This window comes from Heptranchias perlo, chromosome 40, assembly GCF_035084215.1.
Source record: "Heptranchias perlo isolate sHepPer1 chromosome 40, sHepPer1.hap1, whole genome shotgun sequence".
Taxonomy (NCBI): Eukaryota; Metazoa; Chordata; class Chondrichthyes; order Hexanchiformes; family Hexanchidae; genus Heptranchias; species Heptranchias perlo.
This window is the reverse complement of record NC_090364.1, coordinates 17,187,952-17,205,481: the sequence shown is the minus strand read 5'-3', so window position 1 is coordinate 17,205,481 and position 17,530 is coordinate 17,187,952. Positions and strand designations below refer to the sequence as shown.

Genomic DNA, 17,530 nt, shown 5'->3' with positions numbered 1-17,530 from the left:
GTATTTACTCGAGCCTCGCCTACTTCCTCCCATGTTTTGGGATTCTAGGATCTCATCTGGACCTGGCATCTTGTAGACAATCAACACATTTTATTCATAACCCCTCCTTTACTGATGTCTCCTTGTGTTGAGTCCTGAGCCAGAGCGAATGACTGCCTGGAATGTGCCCGTCCTCATTTGTGAAACCCGATTTGAAGAATATTTAACACAATACCATTTCCTTTTCCTCTCTAACCTGCGGACTTACCCTTTAAGGACCTATCTGATCTTTCAAAACACGTAACTAAAAATGTTTGGATCTCTCTGTTATTTGCAACCTGTCTTTCGGTTGTGCTCTTATCTCTTATACTCCTTTAGCTGTGCTCTTACCTCTTATTTAATATTCATGTTGGCTAACTTTTTTTCATTAACGTTTTATACAATAGCTATAAGCACCATTCCATCAAACCTCATTCATCATTTGTGGTTGTCATGCCAGCAATGTGTTGTTTTGGATATATTAACCAGTTAGCTGAGCTTACTGACCGGATGTGTCCAATCTGCTTGGTTCCTTTCAGCACACATACTATATTACTACGCCATCCACATATTCCTGTTGCCCATCTCACTGGAGCTATCTGCATTTTCCTTTTGAGTGTACCAGAGCTAATCTATGACGTTCTCACATTGTTTCAATTGATTCAACTCCTTGTCTCAGTTCACAGCTTATCCTTTTTGGGGCTAGAGTTTCCCACCAAATATTCAGTCGTATGCTGATGGAAAATCTGCATCATTGTTTGAGTTACATTTGGGAACCTGTTTAATGATATGTTTGGCTTTTCTTTCAATCCCTCATAAATAATTTATGCATTAAATGAATTGAGTTGAGGTGCCCTGTATATTGAGGGGATGGGAAGAGAAAGCAGTCTGGTTCCATGTTTTTTTTTAATGAATTGCTTTTCTCCTCTTTCTACAGAATTCCGATCGGGAAAGGCTCCCATCCTTATTGCAACTGACGTTGCTTCTCGCGGTCTAGGTTTGTACTCGACTTGTTTGCAGGAAAATATTTTGCAGAGCAAGCTCTGAAATTTCATAAATTGAAAGAGGAGAGCTTATAGTTAAAGTGACGAAGCGTGATTTCCCCACCATCTTGAGTTTTTTAAATAAGTGACTTATTTTTGTTTTTTAAAATGTCTCTTTGTTTTTGTATTAAGGTACAGGCCTGCGGCAAGGCCTAGGCATGACAAAACGAGCACCAAGAGGGAGAGGAGATATCCATCTACCGCCACCTACATAAACCAAGCTTAGCCTTACCGTGTGGGGTCTTAACCCCTATGCACTGGGCTGGCTGTCCAAAATTTGGGGTCTTCGGATAATGTTTACCCCGTCTGCCGTTATCCAGCTCGCCCTGGCAGTGTCGGGTTCAACCTCTGCAGCGGACTGGTTCGTTAAATAAATAGGGTCTTCAGATAATGTTTTTCCCAACTGACTGAATATCCAGCTTGTCTTGGCCGTGTGGGGTTCAAGCCCTGCTCCAAGCCATCTTATCGGAGAGAATACTTTAGGGGGCTTTAGAAATGCCCATCAAAACCAGCATAGCCTAGCAATGAGGCAATCAGTCTCTATACTGCCTTAGTTCACCTATTGACCAGGATACTGTTAGGGTTCCAGGTAATTTTCCCCATCTGAGTGAGATGGTGTACAATGGGGTCCAGCTGAAATTATGGCTGTGTGCACAGCATGAACTTTCATTTAGTTAAGATTTTTGAATAAATTTCAAATGTTGCCCCTTGCTGGCTAAGAGATATTCCAATAATGGAACTATGTATTGAGTGTACAGTGTACTTCTGGGAGGTCACTAGATTTAATACACTTAACCACGAGGCTGTCTAATAGCTGGTGTAAAATCTGTTGCATGAATCCAGAATTCCTTCTAGAAATGGAACACTTAATCTGTTGGATTGCTTTATTTATTCACTCTTTGAAATTGGATTTCAATTACAGAAACATCAGCTGCTGCCCTCAATTACACTAGAGTTTTTGATGGGGTTTCACTAATCATTATGATCCACACAGAAGCAATCGTTCGGTGTAATGTATGTGAAAGATTGCATGGGGGTACCTGTTAGAGGTTTGGACCCCACAGTTGCATGTTACTGGTGCAGGAGCAGGGGAGCCTTAACTTCTGGGGTACCATTTTACACCAGTATCAATAAGAATGGTAGTTGTGTTGTACGGGTACTGCACCTGTATTCCTGGCAGTCTGATACTGCATTAGTTTGGCAACAAGAGGCAGTAGAAACTACTAATGTGCTACATAATTGTACACATATAGAAGTACCCCTTACTGACTTCCATAGAAGCACTTCTGCTTAAAGAGCTCGCATTTGAAAGAGAATAATGTAAACTGGCGTTGAATGTAGAACGAGGCAAGCTTGTGGGCACTCCGATGGCTGGTGGGCTTGAAACAGGTTAGGAATAGATTTGTTTTCTTTGGGATGGATACAATTTAATCCCATGTATCCCTAGCCTGGTCTAAAAGAGCCAGTTTAGCAATCCGTCTCTTCAGTTTTCTAACTCAGCTGGAATTCAGTATAATTTCAGTATTTTACTGACAAAAGTGGCTTTATCTGAAACCCTGTTCATTGAAAACCAGCACAAAAGCCAATTCCAAGATCAGAAAATTGAAAGCAGAACCAAAATTCCCTGTTGAAATCTGACATTTCCCTTTGTATTATCCAAATCTGACTCACTCGATAATTGGTTTACTGCTGAAACTAAGGGGCGTGTGGAAATGTCTGCTGATTAGGGGTTTCACACCGAGCACTGCATTTACACAGCAGGCCAGTTCTGCAATCAAACTGTTAAGTGTCTCGGAGCTAGAAACAAATCTTTCTAGCCGCTGATGTAGATGGGAAGACCATGCATGGACTGACCGTTACTGGCCCACTGTTTCAGACTGAGATGGACAGACTGTTCCGAAGTAACCTCCCCTTTAACGGGCACTGGCAGTTAAATAGGAATTAATGCTGCGTATGTTCTCGGTCTCTTTACATGAGGGGTTAGAAGTATAGTCAAGTGTCACTATTACAAAATAAATGTCCCTTAATGGGGAAACTCCAGTTGGAACAGTTTGCTCATTCTTAGTACGGACTGCAAAAGAAACTACTTGATCCCCGCTGGTCAGCAACAAGTGTAGCCAACTGATCCGTCTGGAATATTGTGGTGGATTTGTGGCTCTATTGCAATCCCCGGGGAATGGTTTCTGATGAGAAGTGGAGTAACGTGGTGCAAACAGTTTACTCTCAACTATTGTGAAACCCCTACTGCCAAGCATGCCAAGTATCTCCCTCACCTTCACAGGACGTCATGTCGGGGCTTGTCCGGTTACAACTTGGGCCTGTCTGAGGTTTCGCTGCCCGAAAAGCGGGTTGCAAAAAGGTTTTGAGGTAGGAACGATTAGATCGCTGCTTTCTGCATCTTGCCTAGACATTGTTAGAATTTGATACAAAACTGAAAACTATTTCACGTAGGTCACAGTCTGTTTCTTGTTACCTATTGATTCTATCAGGCTGGGAAAAATTTGTTCTGAGACATAGGAGAACTGTGGAAAGGCAGCGGGCAGTATTGTGCAGGGGCCATCCTGAAGGTGCATGTTAGGTGCTGGAAATTTCATGGTGTATAGAAAACTTTCTCTGTAGGAAAGCTCTAGTACTAAGAGAACCAAAATGGCTACCGCACGTTTTGATTAAATCCCCACAGACAGCTGCATATCTTAATATTTTTCCCAGTCTGCCGTTAATAATGGGCTCTGAGTTTAAAATCTGCTGTCTGTGCTGAACACTGAGATAATTGTAGGGTCATATTAAAACTTAATCAAAATAATATTTTATGGTATTTGAAGAAACTCCGAGTTTTTATGCTACACGCTTTGTTTTCCTGTCCCTATTCCTTAACATAACTTCTCCTGTCCTTTGTATTGCCAGCTGGGAAAGAATTGCAGGAGATACTCCACAGTAGATCTCCACAGCTTCAATATCCGAGGTGTCTCTTGGGCCTACCAGTAGGAAGTGTGCCATCTGACTGATATAGACAGTGCACAAGCCTCTTGCACTGCTTTACAAACCTGCAACAATTCTTATACTGACACTATCATGGCACTATCATGCCACAATCTGATAGCTTTTTGTTTACCAAGATAATAGGCTGCTGAAAAAAAAAATCTGCTCCCCATAGATTATTGAATATTAGTAATCTGCAGAACACAAGGAGTCAACCAGCAGAGCTCCCTGTATATCACAGGAGCTGATAGCCTGCTAGGATCATGTCAAAGCTAGGTTACTGCCAAAGAGCTGGCAGCGGAGCACCAGCAATTATCCAGGCCCTGTTGTGCAGGGTCACTCAGTTTTTTTTTCTCTTTTCTGTTTGATCTGCAGTGTAGCTGGTGTATAGTTACAGGCAGCTCACTGGTGTTTGGTCATTAAAGGGATGCCAGTGAACTTGCCTTCAAGATTGCTAAGGGAGTTGCTTTATGTTGCCTGTTTTTGTAGATCTTGGTGCTCCAAGCCTACAGAAACAAATTTTAACTATGAAAAATGCTGGTTTGTGGTTACCTGAAGCCAAAAGTGAGTGATGTAATGCAGCCTCCTTGGTGCAGCTCTCCGAGACCCAGGCAGCTGCAGTGTAACCTGCGAGTTTGTAACATCTGAAGAGGATGTGTGCAGTCTTGTCAGCATCAACTTTGCATAGTAGGTCACAAGGCGATGGTGTAAGCTTTTAGCTTCACTGCAGTAATAAATGGGTTTGTCCTTTAGAATGGGATGCAGGTCAAACCTGGCTACTTGAGATGTATATCTCTGGTGTACATTACCTGTTTGTCTGTGTCCATCTCTATTTGATGATATGTGCTGTAATATGAGAATTTGTTTTTCATTTTTCATGTTCACTTTTCATATCTGTTTATCTCTTGTTTACCTCTGACTGTCTATTGGGGTGAGTAGTTCAGTATAGTAACAATCCAATTTCAAATAAGAAAGGTGAAGAGAAAGCACAGTGAAACTTGAGCCCATTCTTGTAATGAGAAACAGACTTCAAAAATAGTTTGTCAGTAAATTCTAAAGAAAAATAATTTGAAATGTTTAAAAGAGAGTCTGGGCAGTAGATGCAGCATGGGCTGGGAGTTGTCTTGTTTCTGGAGAGTGGGTTGGAGGACCTTGTTTAATGACAAACTGCGGTCCTCTGGTGCTACATGAAAGTCGGGCTACAGAGAAGTGTTCAGCCATCCATCCCAGCGTGTGGGACTTCTCGCTACAAGGGAATGCTCGATGCATGCTCTCCCAGCTCCACTGGTCCCGTGTCGCAGGGCGGAGGTCGAAAGGAGACCGCCAGAACCAGAGAAACGGGATTGGCTGCGGCAGTACGATGGAGGGAGTGTGCATCGGACTGGTAAATACTACTCAATACAGGAGGGAGGAAATCTGTATTTTATTCTGGATATCATCATCTTTTAAAATGCAGATTTTTTTTTAAAAAGTTGAAATGACAGTTTAAATTATGTCTTAGATGTGGAATTATCGGTAAGGTTAAAAGTTATCATGCAGTTACTGGTACATGTAAGGGTTTATAGTTTGATTTTCTATTACCCTTTCTAACCATTGAGACTCCATGGGTGCAATAAAGAGTATTGTAGCAATCGGATATTCTCATAACAAATCCTCAGGCTGGTCTCCCTTCAGAAGGCTTCATCATCAAATCAAAGACATTGTAGACTGAAAAATACTTCGCTCTTTCCAGAGCCAAACGTAACTCAGTCCTAGATATGCTCAGCTAATCAGCCTTGTGCCCACATCCACAGGTACCAGAATGGATTCTAGCGATGGCCAATGTAGTGGCCTGATCAAGGCTTGGACAATCTAATGATCTGAGCAAGGGGTGGACAATCTAATGATCTGAGCAAGGGGTGGACAATCTAATGATCTGAGCAAGGGGCGGACAATCTAATGGCCTGAGCAAGGGGCGGACAGTATAAAGGCCTGAGCAAGGGGCGGACAGTATAATGGCCTGAGCAAGGGGCGGACAATATAATGGCCTGAGCAAGGGGCGGACAGTATAATGGCCTGAGCAAGGGGCGGACAGTATAATGGCCTGAGCAAGGGGCGGACAGTATAATGGCCTGAGCAAGGGGCGCACAGTATAATGGCCTGAGCAAGGGGCGCACAGTATAATGGCCTGAGCAAGGGGCGCACAGTATAATGGCCTGAGCAAGGGGCGCACAGTATAATGGCCTGAGCAAGGGGCGCACAGTATAATGGCCTGAGCAAGGGGCGCACAGTATAATGGCCTGAGCAAGGGGCGCACAGTATAATGGCCTGAGCAAGGGGCGCACAGTATAATGGCCTGAGCAAGGGGCGCACAGTATAATGGCCTGAGCAAGGGGCGCACAGTATAATGGCCTGAGCAAGGGGCGCACAGTATAATGGCCTGAGCAAGGGGCGCACAGTATAATGGCCTGAGCAAGGGGCGCACAGTATAATGGCCTGAGCAAGGGGCGCACAGTATAATGGCCTGAGCAAGGGGCGGACAGTATAATGGCCTGAGCAAGGGGCGGACAGTATAATGGCCTGAGCAAGGGGCGGACAGTATAATGGCCTGAGCAAGGGGCGGACAGTATAATGGCCTGAGCAAGGGGCGGACAGTATAATGGCCTGAGCAAGGGGCGGACAGTATAATGGCCTGAGCAAGGGGCGCACAGTATAATGGCCTGAGCAAGGGGCGGACAGTATAATGGCCTGAGCAAGGGGCGGACAGTATAATGGCCTGAGCAAGGGGCGGACAGTATAATGGCCTGAGCAAGGGGCGGACAGTATAATGGCCTGAGCAAGGGGCGCACAGTATAATGGCCTGAGCAAGGGGCGGACAGTATAATGGCCTGAGCAAGGGGCGGACAGTATAATGGCCTGAGCAAGGGGCGGACAGTATAATGGCCTGAGCAAGGGGCGGACAGTATAATGGCCTGAGCAAGGGGCGGACAGTATAATGGCCTGAGCAAGGGGCGCACAGTATAATGGCCTGAGCAAGGGGCGCACAGTATAATGGCCTGAGCAAGGGGCGCACAGTATAATGGCCTGCGCAAGGGGCGGACAGTATAATGGCCTGCGCAAGGGGTGGTTCTATCATGTCACATATCCAGTCACAACCTTTCTGGTCTGCAACAGGAGCTTGTAGTAATCAGCAATTGCACATAGCCAGTTTTCTGGACATGGTACCTGCCCACTTTGAGAGTCCAAGGTTTATATTGCATTAGAAAAACATTTACAATTGAAATAATGTCCCAGTTTATTGAGATCTTGAGAACCTTGCCATCTCTAGTATTACTCATTCAAAAACATTCATTATGATCCTTGCTGATCTTTATATTAACAGTTTTATAACCTGGACAAAGAATTACATTTGTGTGAGAAGATTGGATATTGGATTTCTTACATGTGGCTACTGTATTCAGAATATCCCAATAGAATCTGAGACTGAATCCAGATTCAAAAGTTCCAGTTCTGGTCAGGTAGTTGGCTTTGTGCCAGCATCCCTGGGTACCAGAATGGTATGTAGTGATCATAGACCAGTAATTCTATGGTAATTTCTAGCCCTGAAGAGCATAATGAACAACTGTTTGCAACGATTCATATTACTGCAACATTAGGAATTGGAGACTTAAAGGAGCATTCCTTCACAGATCTGCTACATTAAGAGCTAAATACCACCTGTTATTTTCTGCCTATCTAACTCTACTTGGGGCCCTTTATGAAGATTGATATGTTCTTGTTTGAGTTTATTCAGAGTAGTAGTAACTCGAGCTTCATTGTGAGTGTTCAAACAAACATTGGTTGAAACCTTGCCCTCCCTGATTACTGTGTTCATGGTAGCAGGGTAAACATACTGTACTCAATATGGTGGGGGTGGGGGTTCTATGTGCCGTACGTGATGTGACATTTGGATTTTGCTTACTTTGTTCTTTATTGCTAAATGACAGGGAGACCTTATCTTAAGGAGTGCTCCTTTAATCTTTTTTTTAAAAAAAACTTCTTAGACAGTAATAAGCTGGTGTGGGGTAATACAGTAAGTGTGCAAGTTTGTCTAATCCATTTTCTGCCCAGCAATTTGGTTTTTCAAGGTTAAAATCTGAGTGCATTTGACCTAGGCAGAGTGAAGAAACCCTGTCTTGTCCATGCATTCTTCCTGCAAGGTGTTAGGTTATAGTCAATTTTTAAAGTTGGGATTGTTTTGGTTGGAGGTGGTGGTTGTTAATGGCAGGTTAGGATTTTGTTCTGAAGCCTGTGACCTGTCAGATTCAAAATGGAGATTTGAGGGAATCGAGGTAATGCTGTGTTGAGCAGGGCAATCTCATGATCACAGCTGAAATCTAAGGCAATCAGTTCCAGCAAGTATCAGCTATGAGATGCATCCTGCCATACAAGTTCTGTCATTTTATTGGTTTGCCCTCTTGTGCCTAGAGGGCACTTCATATAGGAGAGTGGGATGCAAAGTGGTAAAATCATAACAGCCTTCACCCCAACATCAGAAGCAGGTTGAGGTAGGTGTAGTGGTGGCTGTGTTCCATCTGTTGTTGTGGAACTGACCTGCTCCCGTCTGTCTTAAAGGATCAGTCACTGCTGTGACTAGAGATTTGTGAAGCTGCTTTTTAACGGTTTTGTTAGAACTGCTGCTTGAAACTTTAAAATAGAAATTGTGTAGTGATCACGACCTGAAGGGAATGAACAGATATTCTCCATTTTTAAATGTTCAAAAGATAGCAGTTTCTGTTGATGTAGAACCATATCCTAATTTGTTGCTAACCTGTTAGGGCCTTTCCTAGTTCAGCCAGAATTATCTGCGGTCTCCTTACTGAGGTAAAGATAGTGATGGTGCTGAAAGTATTTTAATTGGTCAGAAATAGGGATGTCTGACTTGTCCAAATCCATAGCCTCTAAACCCATAACTTAACCAAAGGAGAGCAGTGCTTACCAAACTGAGGCAAATGGTCTCTGTTCTGGGACAAAGTAGTTAGGGAATTCCAGGTGTTTTTCCAATTTGTAGAGTAGTGAGTCTGCTCTTCTGAGAGAGCTATGAACACTGAAGTTGGTTCAGTAAAGCTGTTTTATACGTTTGTGTTCAGAGTGTTCTGCTTGGTATGTGAAGTTGTTGCTTCAAAGCATGGTGTGGGTTTAAACACTCTGCATGTGATGAGGATCCGCTGCAGTACAGTAGCATGGACTGTAATGGTGCCTGTACTGGAATCTTGTTCTAACTATTCTCTTTCTGCCTGGCTGTTGTGGTGTGCTGTTTGTGCTGCTTCAATTTGGCACATTCCCCACCTCTCCACACCACACTGCAATTCTGCTTTTACAGACGTGGAAGACATCAAATTTGTCATCAATTACGACTACCCCAATTCCTCCGAGGACTACGTGCATCGCATTGGCCGTACAGCACGCAGCACTAATAAAGGCACAGCCTACACCTTCTTCACACCAGGCAACGTGAAACAGGCTAGGGAGCTGATCAAAGTGCTGGAGGAGGCCAACCAGGCCATTAACCCAAAACTCCTACAACTTGTTGATCATGGGAGAGGAGGTGGAAGAGGTAACTGAATTCTTTATTTATTTGCTATTCTATTGATGGGCAACTTCATTGGACCAAACCTTGTTCATAGATTATCCCTGAGACACTAGTGCACCTCTCCATGTGAGGCTGAGATCAGTAACTCCGCCCCTTACAGGTGTGTCACTGCTGAGGCATGTGTAGAGCGAGAGCAAATATGTATATACTTAGAAAATTTATTGGTAACTCCATTTTAGAATCATCAATAATCAGGTTTTAATAACTGCCCAACTATTCCATTCTCTTCTGCCTTATGGACCAACCTCCTGCATGGCACTAAAGCAACAGCCTTGCTGAAGTCTATGAAAAAAAAATATCCTTGGCAGTTCCCTTTATCCACCAGCTCTGATGCCTCCTAACAGGTTCATCAAACATGATCTCCTCTCCCATGAAGCTGTGCTGACTTGTCCTGATTTCACTACTCCTCTATACCCTTTTTCAGGAGAGCCTCCAGCATGACAGACGTCAGGCTCACTGCCCAGCACCGTCCTTGTGTCCTTTTTTGAAAGTTATGTTCCCTTCTCTCCAATGCTCGGTAAAATTCCAAATTCTAATAATTCTCTAAACATCATGAGCAATTTTGTTGGCCACTTCCCCCAGTGCCCCTGTGTGTGGGCCACTTTCCTCCATTGCCCCCGTGTGTGGGCCCCAGGACTTTATCCTCTTTCATAAAGGTGTTAAGTGAGGTAAGGGATCTGGCCCAAATTAACTGGACAAAAAAGTCAGTAAGTAGGTAAACTGATCAGCAGTGGGAAATTGTCACATATCATTTGAATAGAAAACAAAATTAACGTATTCCTATATGGCAAAAAGGGAATTATGTGGATGAATAGATTAAAACTAAACTGAAACTGGACCTTAATCGTAGTTTATTGAAAGGAATCAGAGAGGAGAGAGACTGGCCACAATTTCTCAATTATCAAATATGCAAAATGTGCTGTGGGACTGGAGAGTAGCTGATGCAACACATTTGTTGAAGGGGGGAATGAAAGGATAAGCTGCTTAACTGTAGACCTCTATGGTCTAAACATCAGTTGTGAGCAAACTCTTACAATCTAGCATGGAGAAAAAATTAGATTCAGAAATGCATGGCTTACATTGGCTAAAAGCAAGTCATGTTTGACAAATTGAAAGTTTTTGGATGAAGCGACTGATTGATTGGATTGATAAAGGGAATGCAGTCGATGTGTATGTAGATTTTCAGAAAGTGTCGCAAGAGGCTTGTTAGAAAAACTTAGACATATGGTATAAGAGGAAATGTAGTGACATAGGTAGAAAGTTTGTTGATGGGCACAAAACAAAGGGTTAGGGTAAATGGGTGTTGGTTGGATTGGCGAATGGTTGGAAGTGATATACTCCAGGGTCGTTGCTGGGTCCACTTGCGTTCGTGGTACATAAATGATTTGACAACAAAACAAATGAAGGGGGTTTGGAGAAACAAACAAAGACTGCTGTCAAAGACTTCAGGCAGATGTGAGCAGTTTAGTGGAATGGGCAGACAGATGGCAGGCAAGGAAGTTATGCTAAACCTTTATAAATCAGCTAGAGTATTGTGTCCAATTCTGGGCATCACACTTTAGGAAGTATGTCAAGGCCTTGGAGAGGGTGCAGAGGAGATTTATTAGAATGGTACCAGATATGAAGGACATCAGTTATGTGGAGAGGTTAGAGAAGCTGGGATTGTTCTGTAGAGCAGAGAAGGTAATGGGGAGATTTAGTTAAGATGTTCAAAATTATGAGGGGTTTTGATAGGGAGAAACTGCTTCCACTGGCAGGAGGGTCGGTAACCAAAGGACACTGATTTACGGTAATTTGCAAAAGAACCAGAGGGGAGATGAGAAAAAAATTTGTGTAGCGAGTTTTTATGATCTGGAATACACTGCCTGAAAGAGTGATGGAAACAGATTCAATAATAACTTTCAAAAGGGAATTGAATACATACTTGAAAAGGAAGAAAGAGCAGGGGAGTGGGACTAATTGGATAGCTCTTTCAAAGAGCTGGCACAGGCACAGTGGGCCGAATGGCCTCCTTTGCTGTATAATTTGATGATTCTAAGTGAGGTAATACATTTTGGGGGGGAGTGCAATTAGGAATATACATTCAATGGAAAGATGCTGATGTGTGGATGGAGAGAGAGAGAGAGAGAGAGACTATGGGGTTCAAATACTTAATTCCCTGAAAGTGCGAGTGCAGGTAGATGAATCTATAAAAAAGGCCCAACGCCATTTTTGGGTTTTAGAAGTAGGGACAGTTTTGGATTGATACAGGGCCGTGAGGTGAGAGTGGGGCAGTGGGATTAGTTTTGGATTGATACAGGGCCGTGAGGTGAGAGTGGGGCAGTGGGATTAGTTTTGGGTTGGTACAGGGCCGTGAGGTGAGAGTGGGGCAGTGGGATTAGTTTTGGGTTGGTACAGGGCCGTGAGGTGAGAGTGGGGCAGTGGGATTAGTTTTGGGTTGGTACAGGGCCGTGAGGTGAGAGTGGGGCAGTGGGATTAGTTTTGGGTTGGTACAGGGCCGTGAGGTGAGAGTGGGGCAGTGGGATTAGTTTTGGGTTGGTACAGGACTTTGGAGCAAGAGCACGGCAGTGGAATTAGTTTTGTATTGCTCTAGCAAAGAGCACAGATAGGATGTACAGAATAACTTCCTGTGCTGTAAACTTTTATGGTTCAGAGCCTTCAATGCTGGTTCAGCCACAACAGGAGTATTGTGTCCAATTCTGGGCACTGCACCTTAGGAAGGATCTTAAGGCCTTAGAGAGGGTGCAGAAAAGATTTACTAGAATAGTTCCAGGGATGAGGTACTTCATTTACGTGGATAGACTGGAGATGCTGGGGTTGTTCTCTTTAGTGCAGGGAAGGTTAAGAGGAGATTTAATAGAAGCGTTGAGAATCATGAAAGGTTTAGATAAAGTAAAGAAAGAGAAACTGTTCCCATTGGTGGAAGGGTCGAGAACCAGAGGACACGGATTTAAGGTGATTGGCAAAAGAACCAAAGGCGACATGAGGTATAACTTTTTTATGCAGCAAGTAGTTATGATCTGGAATGCGCTGCCTGAAAGGGTGGTGGAAGCAGATTTAATCGTGGCTTTCAAAAAGGAATTGGATAAATACTTGAAGGGAAAAAATTTACAGGTCTACGGGGACGAGCAGGATAATGGGTCTAGCTGGATTGGTCTTACAAAGAGCATCAGGTTTGATGGGCCGAATGGCCTCCTGTGCTGTAACCATTCTATGATTCTATGTTTCTGACACTTTATCAATAATTACAGTGATGTGTAAGGGTGATGTAACCCATGTGAGTGTGTTGTGCGGCACTACGATTTAATTCCGGTGTCCTTCACTAAACTTGTTTTTTGCCCCACTAGGAGGCCGATCCCGTTACCGGCCCAGTGGTTCCAACCCCAACACCATGTACAGAGACGATCGAGACAGAGGCCGTAGCCGTGCCGGAGACCGTGCTGGTTTTAGAGACCTTGATGGGGACCGCAGAGACAGGGGAGATGGTGGGGGCAGGTTCGGGGGGCAGAGAGATTCCCGAGATAGTGCAGGTCCATTGAGTAAGCAGAGTTTCCGATCTCCACAGTCTAACAGTTATGGGAGCCCCTTGTATGGGCAGCAATCAATCCAATACCCAAACTTTACCCAAAGTGGGCTGTACGGGAGCACTAACCAAAGCGCATACGGGGCTGCATCTCAAACTGGGTTTGGAAAACCGGGTAGTTACCAAAGTCAGACTGCGGGGAGCAGTTACGGAGGCTCCGTGTACAGCAGTGGTGCCCAAGGTGTCGCTTACGGCTCAAATAACTATAGTGGTTCCTCCTCTGGCAGTGCAGGGCGGCCCCCACAGTCCTCAGCACAGTACAGGCAGAACGGGATGGGGCAACAGCCACAGCCACTGATGTCTCAAACGTATCAACAGAGCAGCTCATTGTTGGGTTACATGTCCCAGGGGGGCTATCAGTACGCACCTCCTCCCCCACCTCCTCCCCCTTCACAGGGAGCAAACCGAAAATAATTTCACTTTTTTGTAAAATTTACACTTTATTTCCCCGTTTATAAAGATCTAGGCAACAACTCCATTTTCTACTGAAGAGTAAAGTTTAAAAAGGATAAGTAAATTATACAATTGCATCCACCTTGACTTTATTACTACAATAGTGTGCGAGGCAAGAAGCAAACTTTCTGGCTCCGATCCACGTGACGAACGCGGGCTGATCTGTCAAAACTTTACTGAAGCCTACCGTAAATCTTACTGATGTAGGTCTGTACAATCATGGCACAGAGCCAACCTATTGATCACTCAGTGAAATGGTGGCAGATCATTGGAGCAGTGCTTGAACCTTGGTCGCTGGCTATTTTCTGTTGAGTGTTTGAGCTCCTCTAGTGCCCTTGGTTCAACCACTCTCCAGAATATTTTTAAAACCAGTTTGTTCCATTATCGAGTGTATCTTTTAAAAAGGTAGGTTTTGTGTCTATGTTCTTGTAGTGTAATTTTATCAGGAAGTCTACTAGTCCCATAATTCAGCTGTAACCTGAACCCAGAAATTCAGACTTGGCCCTTTCACTCCCCGTGATTGCAGCAGTTTCCAATGGAAATTAGATAACTGGTTATGATGTGACTAGAGAAAAAAGTTGAGTCAAATAATTTTCAATTTTTGAAACAACTATACAAACCATCAAAAATCTTTTCTACTTGATGCCACTTTTACTTTTATTTTGGGTCTCTTACAGAGGGAACTTTTTAATTGTGTTTAAGCTCAACGCGTGTATAATAGCTGCTCTTGGAGACCTGTGAGAGACTAAAATTCACAAAAGCCTTTGGAGTCTATATTTGTAACTTTACACTGAATACTGAGCACAGGCTTCAGCACTAGTGCCTGCTTGGCTGTCAGATTGGTCTGCCTCTGAGTAATCCCAAACATTATTGGTGGGGGTGGGGGGGTCAAAAGATGAAGTCTGTGATTAATTGGGTGCTGACCCCGAAGTTATGAGATGGTTCTCAGCTTGGATTAGTTGAGGTGAGTAATGGTGATGCCTGTGAATTCCAGGCTGGATAATGCAGATTCTGTCCGCACTCAAACATAGAGCCACGTTTTGGCTCCCATGTTATTGGATAATTTTTGTGGTTTCATGAAAAGTACGGTCTAATTAAATTGACACACATTTGGGACAACCCATAGAATGGAGAACTGGAACAGCTTCTCAGTAAAACTAGTCAAAAGAGATTCCAAAAAAGCGACAGTGAATGGACTCTCTCCCCCTTCCCCACCTCCCAACTCAATCTGTCTAAATTAGCACAAGGGTGCTTGGGTTATCCCCAATTGCCTTTAAGAAATGAACAGTCATGTTGCAGTAATGTCCCATGGTGCAAGCAATGAGGCCTGACTCATGTCAGTGTTTAACTCAGGTTCTGTTGAAGTATATTCTAAAATAAAATTGATTTCTGATGGTTTTAAATTGTTGACAAACAAGTATTGGAGCTGTTACTCAACTATTCTCTTATGGTCACCAGCTTGTTACTCTCTCTCCCTCCATTACCCAAGAGGAATATTGCTAGAGATCAAAGTGGAGAGCAATACTTCACCAGGTGCTAATAGACTAACCAACAGGTGACAAGAAGTTGCAGCATTGTTGGGAGCAATCTGATACTTCAGGCCACAGTTTCCATACATAGTAGCAGTGGGTTGTTCCTGTTATATTGATGTTCAGGTTAATTTGACCATTTTCCCTCTTATTTAATGATTGGCCAGTTTTTTTGTATTGCTAGGCATTCGTGCTACTGGTAGTTTTTTTTCAAACATTTGAGTGCTGGATGTATCGTTAAAGGTAGGTGTTTCATAGATGAACTCATATTTAACAAAAAAGTCCATTTTTTTTGAGGCATTGTATGGAATATATTGCGGCTAATTTTAAATTTTTAAACCACCGTCTTTTGGAGGTTCTGTTAGAAGTAGGATTGTAACAGCTTTCAGATTGTGTGGCAAAGCTCCAAGACTGCTTTCCTAGGTTTCCCTCGTAGGTCCAAACTTCCTATCATCTTAAAACACACAATTAATGAGATACACAAGTTTTGAAGTTTTAATAGAAAGACGAGACCAACCTAAATTTTTGACCTGAAAAGGGGAATTCGTTCCAGTTACCATCAGCTGTAATGCTATGTTCTGTAGCCAAGCTGTTTTCATGTAAATTGAATGACTTTTACCGTCTCTTAAGTGCGTGCATTGCTCTGCATTGATCAGTGAAGTCATTCCTGTTAATAAGACTTGAACTCTGCCCTTTGCTTACTGTGAATCTGTTTTGTTTTGTTTCGATATTGCGATGCATGTTGTAAACGTGTTGATACAGATTGCTGTTAGAATATTTGCCAGTGTGACTGTCCTGACAGGGAAGATGAAATTTAGTTCCTGAAATGTGCCTTTTGCCTACTGGTGGCATCAGCAGGTTACCAACACATTGACAAACTGTGGAACATGCAGGCGCTTCAGCTTTGTAAACTTTACTCTTAGCACTGGCTGGTGGAGCAGCAATCTTTATTACTTGCATTAAAGAGGCAGCTCCGTGTTGAAATTTTTGTTTTGGGGAATAATGAAGCAGAGGGAGGGGCAGTGAGGGTAATTTGTAAGTAATTTTATTGCCAGCATCCCTACTTTGAATGTTGCACAGCCTGCCAATGTGTATGAAAAGTGGAGCAGTCATGATGTCAGCAGCATTTTAAAGGCATGTTTTCGGGCAGCTTGGCTATAGTCTTTCCTCCCAGAGCAGGTTGTCAACATGAGGGTAAAATGATTCCCGCTCGTTAATTGCCGGTCCTTTGAAGCAATTGTGGGGTCGCACGCACAGTGAACTTGTGTGATCTCGTCAAACTTGTTTTTTCCCTCCTTCACCTCCTGGATGTCAATTACTGTTATCTTTTCCAACCAAGCTAAAGGCAGAACCCTTTTCATAACACCAGTATCTTTTGAGTTCGGCCTCATCCAGATCATTTAATGCAACATTATGGATGTAATTGTGTGCAGCCTGGTTGCAGAGCTGTTGAAATCTGACATTGCATCCGTTGAGATTACCTGACACCCAAAGCTCCCATCCTCAGTGGTAATTTTTTCAGTTATTGGATGGCTGTGTAATTGTGCCTAATGGGATATATGAATTGATGACATTACACCCAGAGACAGTCGAAAAGAAACAGCTGGGCGACAGAGCAAGCAGATTCGAGGGGTAGTGACGACCATTGGACAACTTTGTGGCTTTCACATTTTTCTATATTCAAAAGCTTTAGGTATTCTGAAGTGTTTTTTTTCCATAATTGCAGGACTCAACAGTGCTACAAAATAGCCTCCATGTTATTGACAATTTGCTCTGAGCTAGTGAAACTCATTACGTACTGTTAGCCTGTCTAAAACGTCTAAATGTAGGGTTTATTGAGTCCCAACCTATGACTGCTCTTAAACTTTGTCTCCTGCAGCTGGTGAAGCATCACAGCAATCTAGGCAAGTCTTGTAATTCTTCCTTTATGTGAAAGGTTTCACCTTGTGAAGTTGGTACCCAGTGTCAGTCTTATTAATGTGCTATTTTGATACTGTACTGGTTTTCTTGTATTTTGCAATTCCAGTAATAAAGAGATATTTACCAAAGGAATGGCTGCTTTTTCCTGTAGTGACCTCTGTCAATAGTCCCCACCTGTAGGCTGTCCTTAACTCAAGCTAGGTGGGAAACTAGATCAGCAGACGATTGCGTTTAAGAATTGTAAAGCTAAGCCTAAAGGAATTGCTGTCATCCCGTAGGAGGAGAAGGAGTCATGAGTGGCAGTGACTCTTTAGGCAAATTGTGCCTGAAGGTCAGGTCACAATTGTTTTTATTGCCTCTCATTCTTGCATATGAAGGCATGAGAGTTCCCCCG

General features: G+C 43.4%; 1 protein-coding gene across 2 annotated transcripts in view; it reads left to right on the top strand.

Moving 5' to 3' along the window:
* Positions 1 to 17,264, top strand: part of LOC137305759 (probable ATP-dependent RNA helicase DDX17) — a 43,754-nt gene extending 26,490 nt beyond the window's left edge. Inside the window, exons 11-13 of one of the 2 annotated variants that reach the window (XM_067974708.1) lie at positions 956 to 1,015; positions 9,382 to 9,615; positions 12,999 to 17,264. In XM_067974708.1, coding sequence (XP_067830809.1) covers positions 956 to 1,015; positions 9,382 to 9,615; positions 12,999 to 13,648 — 944 coding nt within the window. In that variant the 3' untranslated portion in view covers positions 13,649 to 17,264. Of the gene's footprint in view, positions 1 to 955; positions 1,016 to 1,193; positions 5,307 to 9,381; positions 9,616 to 12,998 lie in introns of those variants that run through there. The other variant, XM_067974709.1, reaches the window with a different exon arrangement.
* The last annotated feature ends 266 nt before the right edge of the window (positions 17,265 to 17,530 follow it).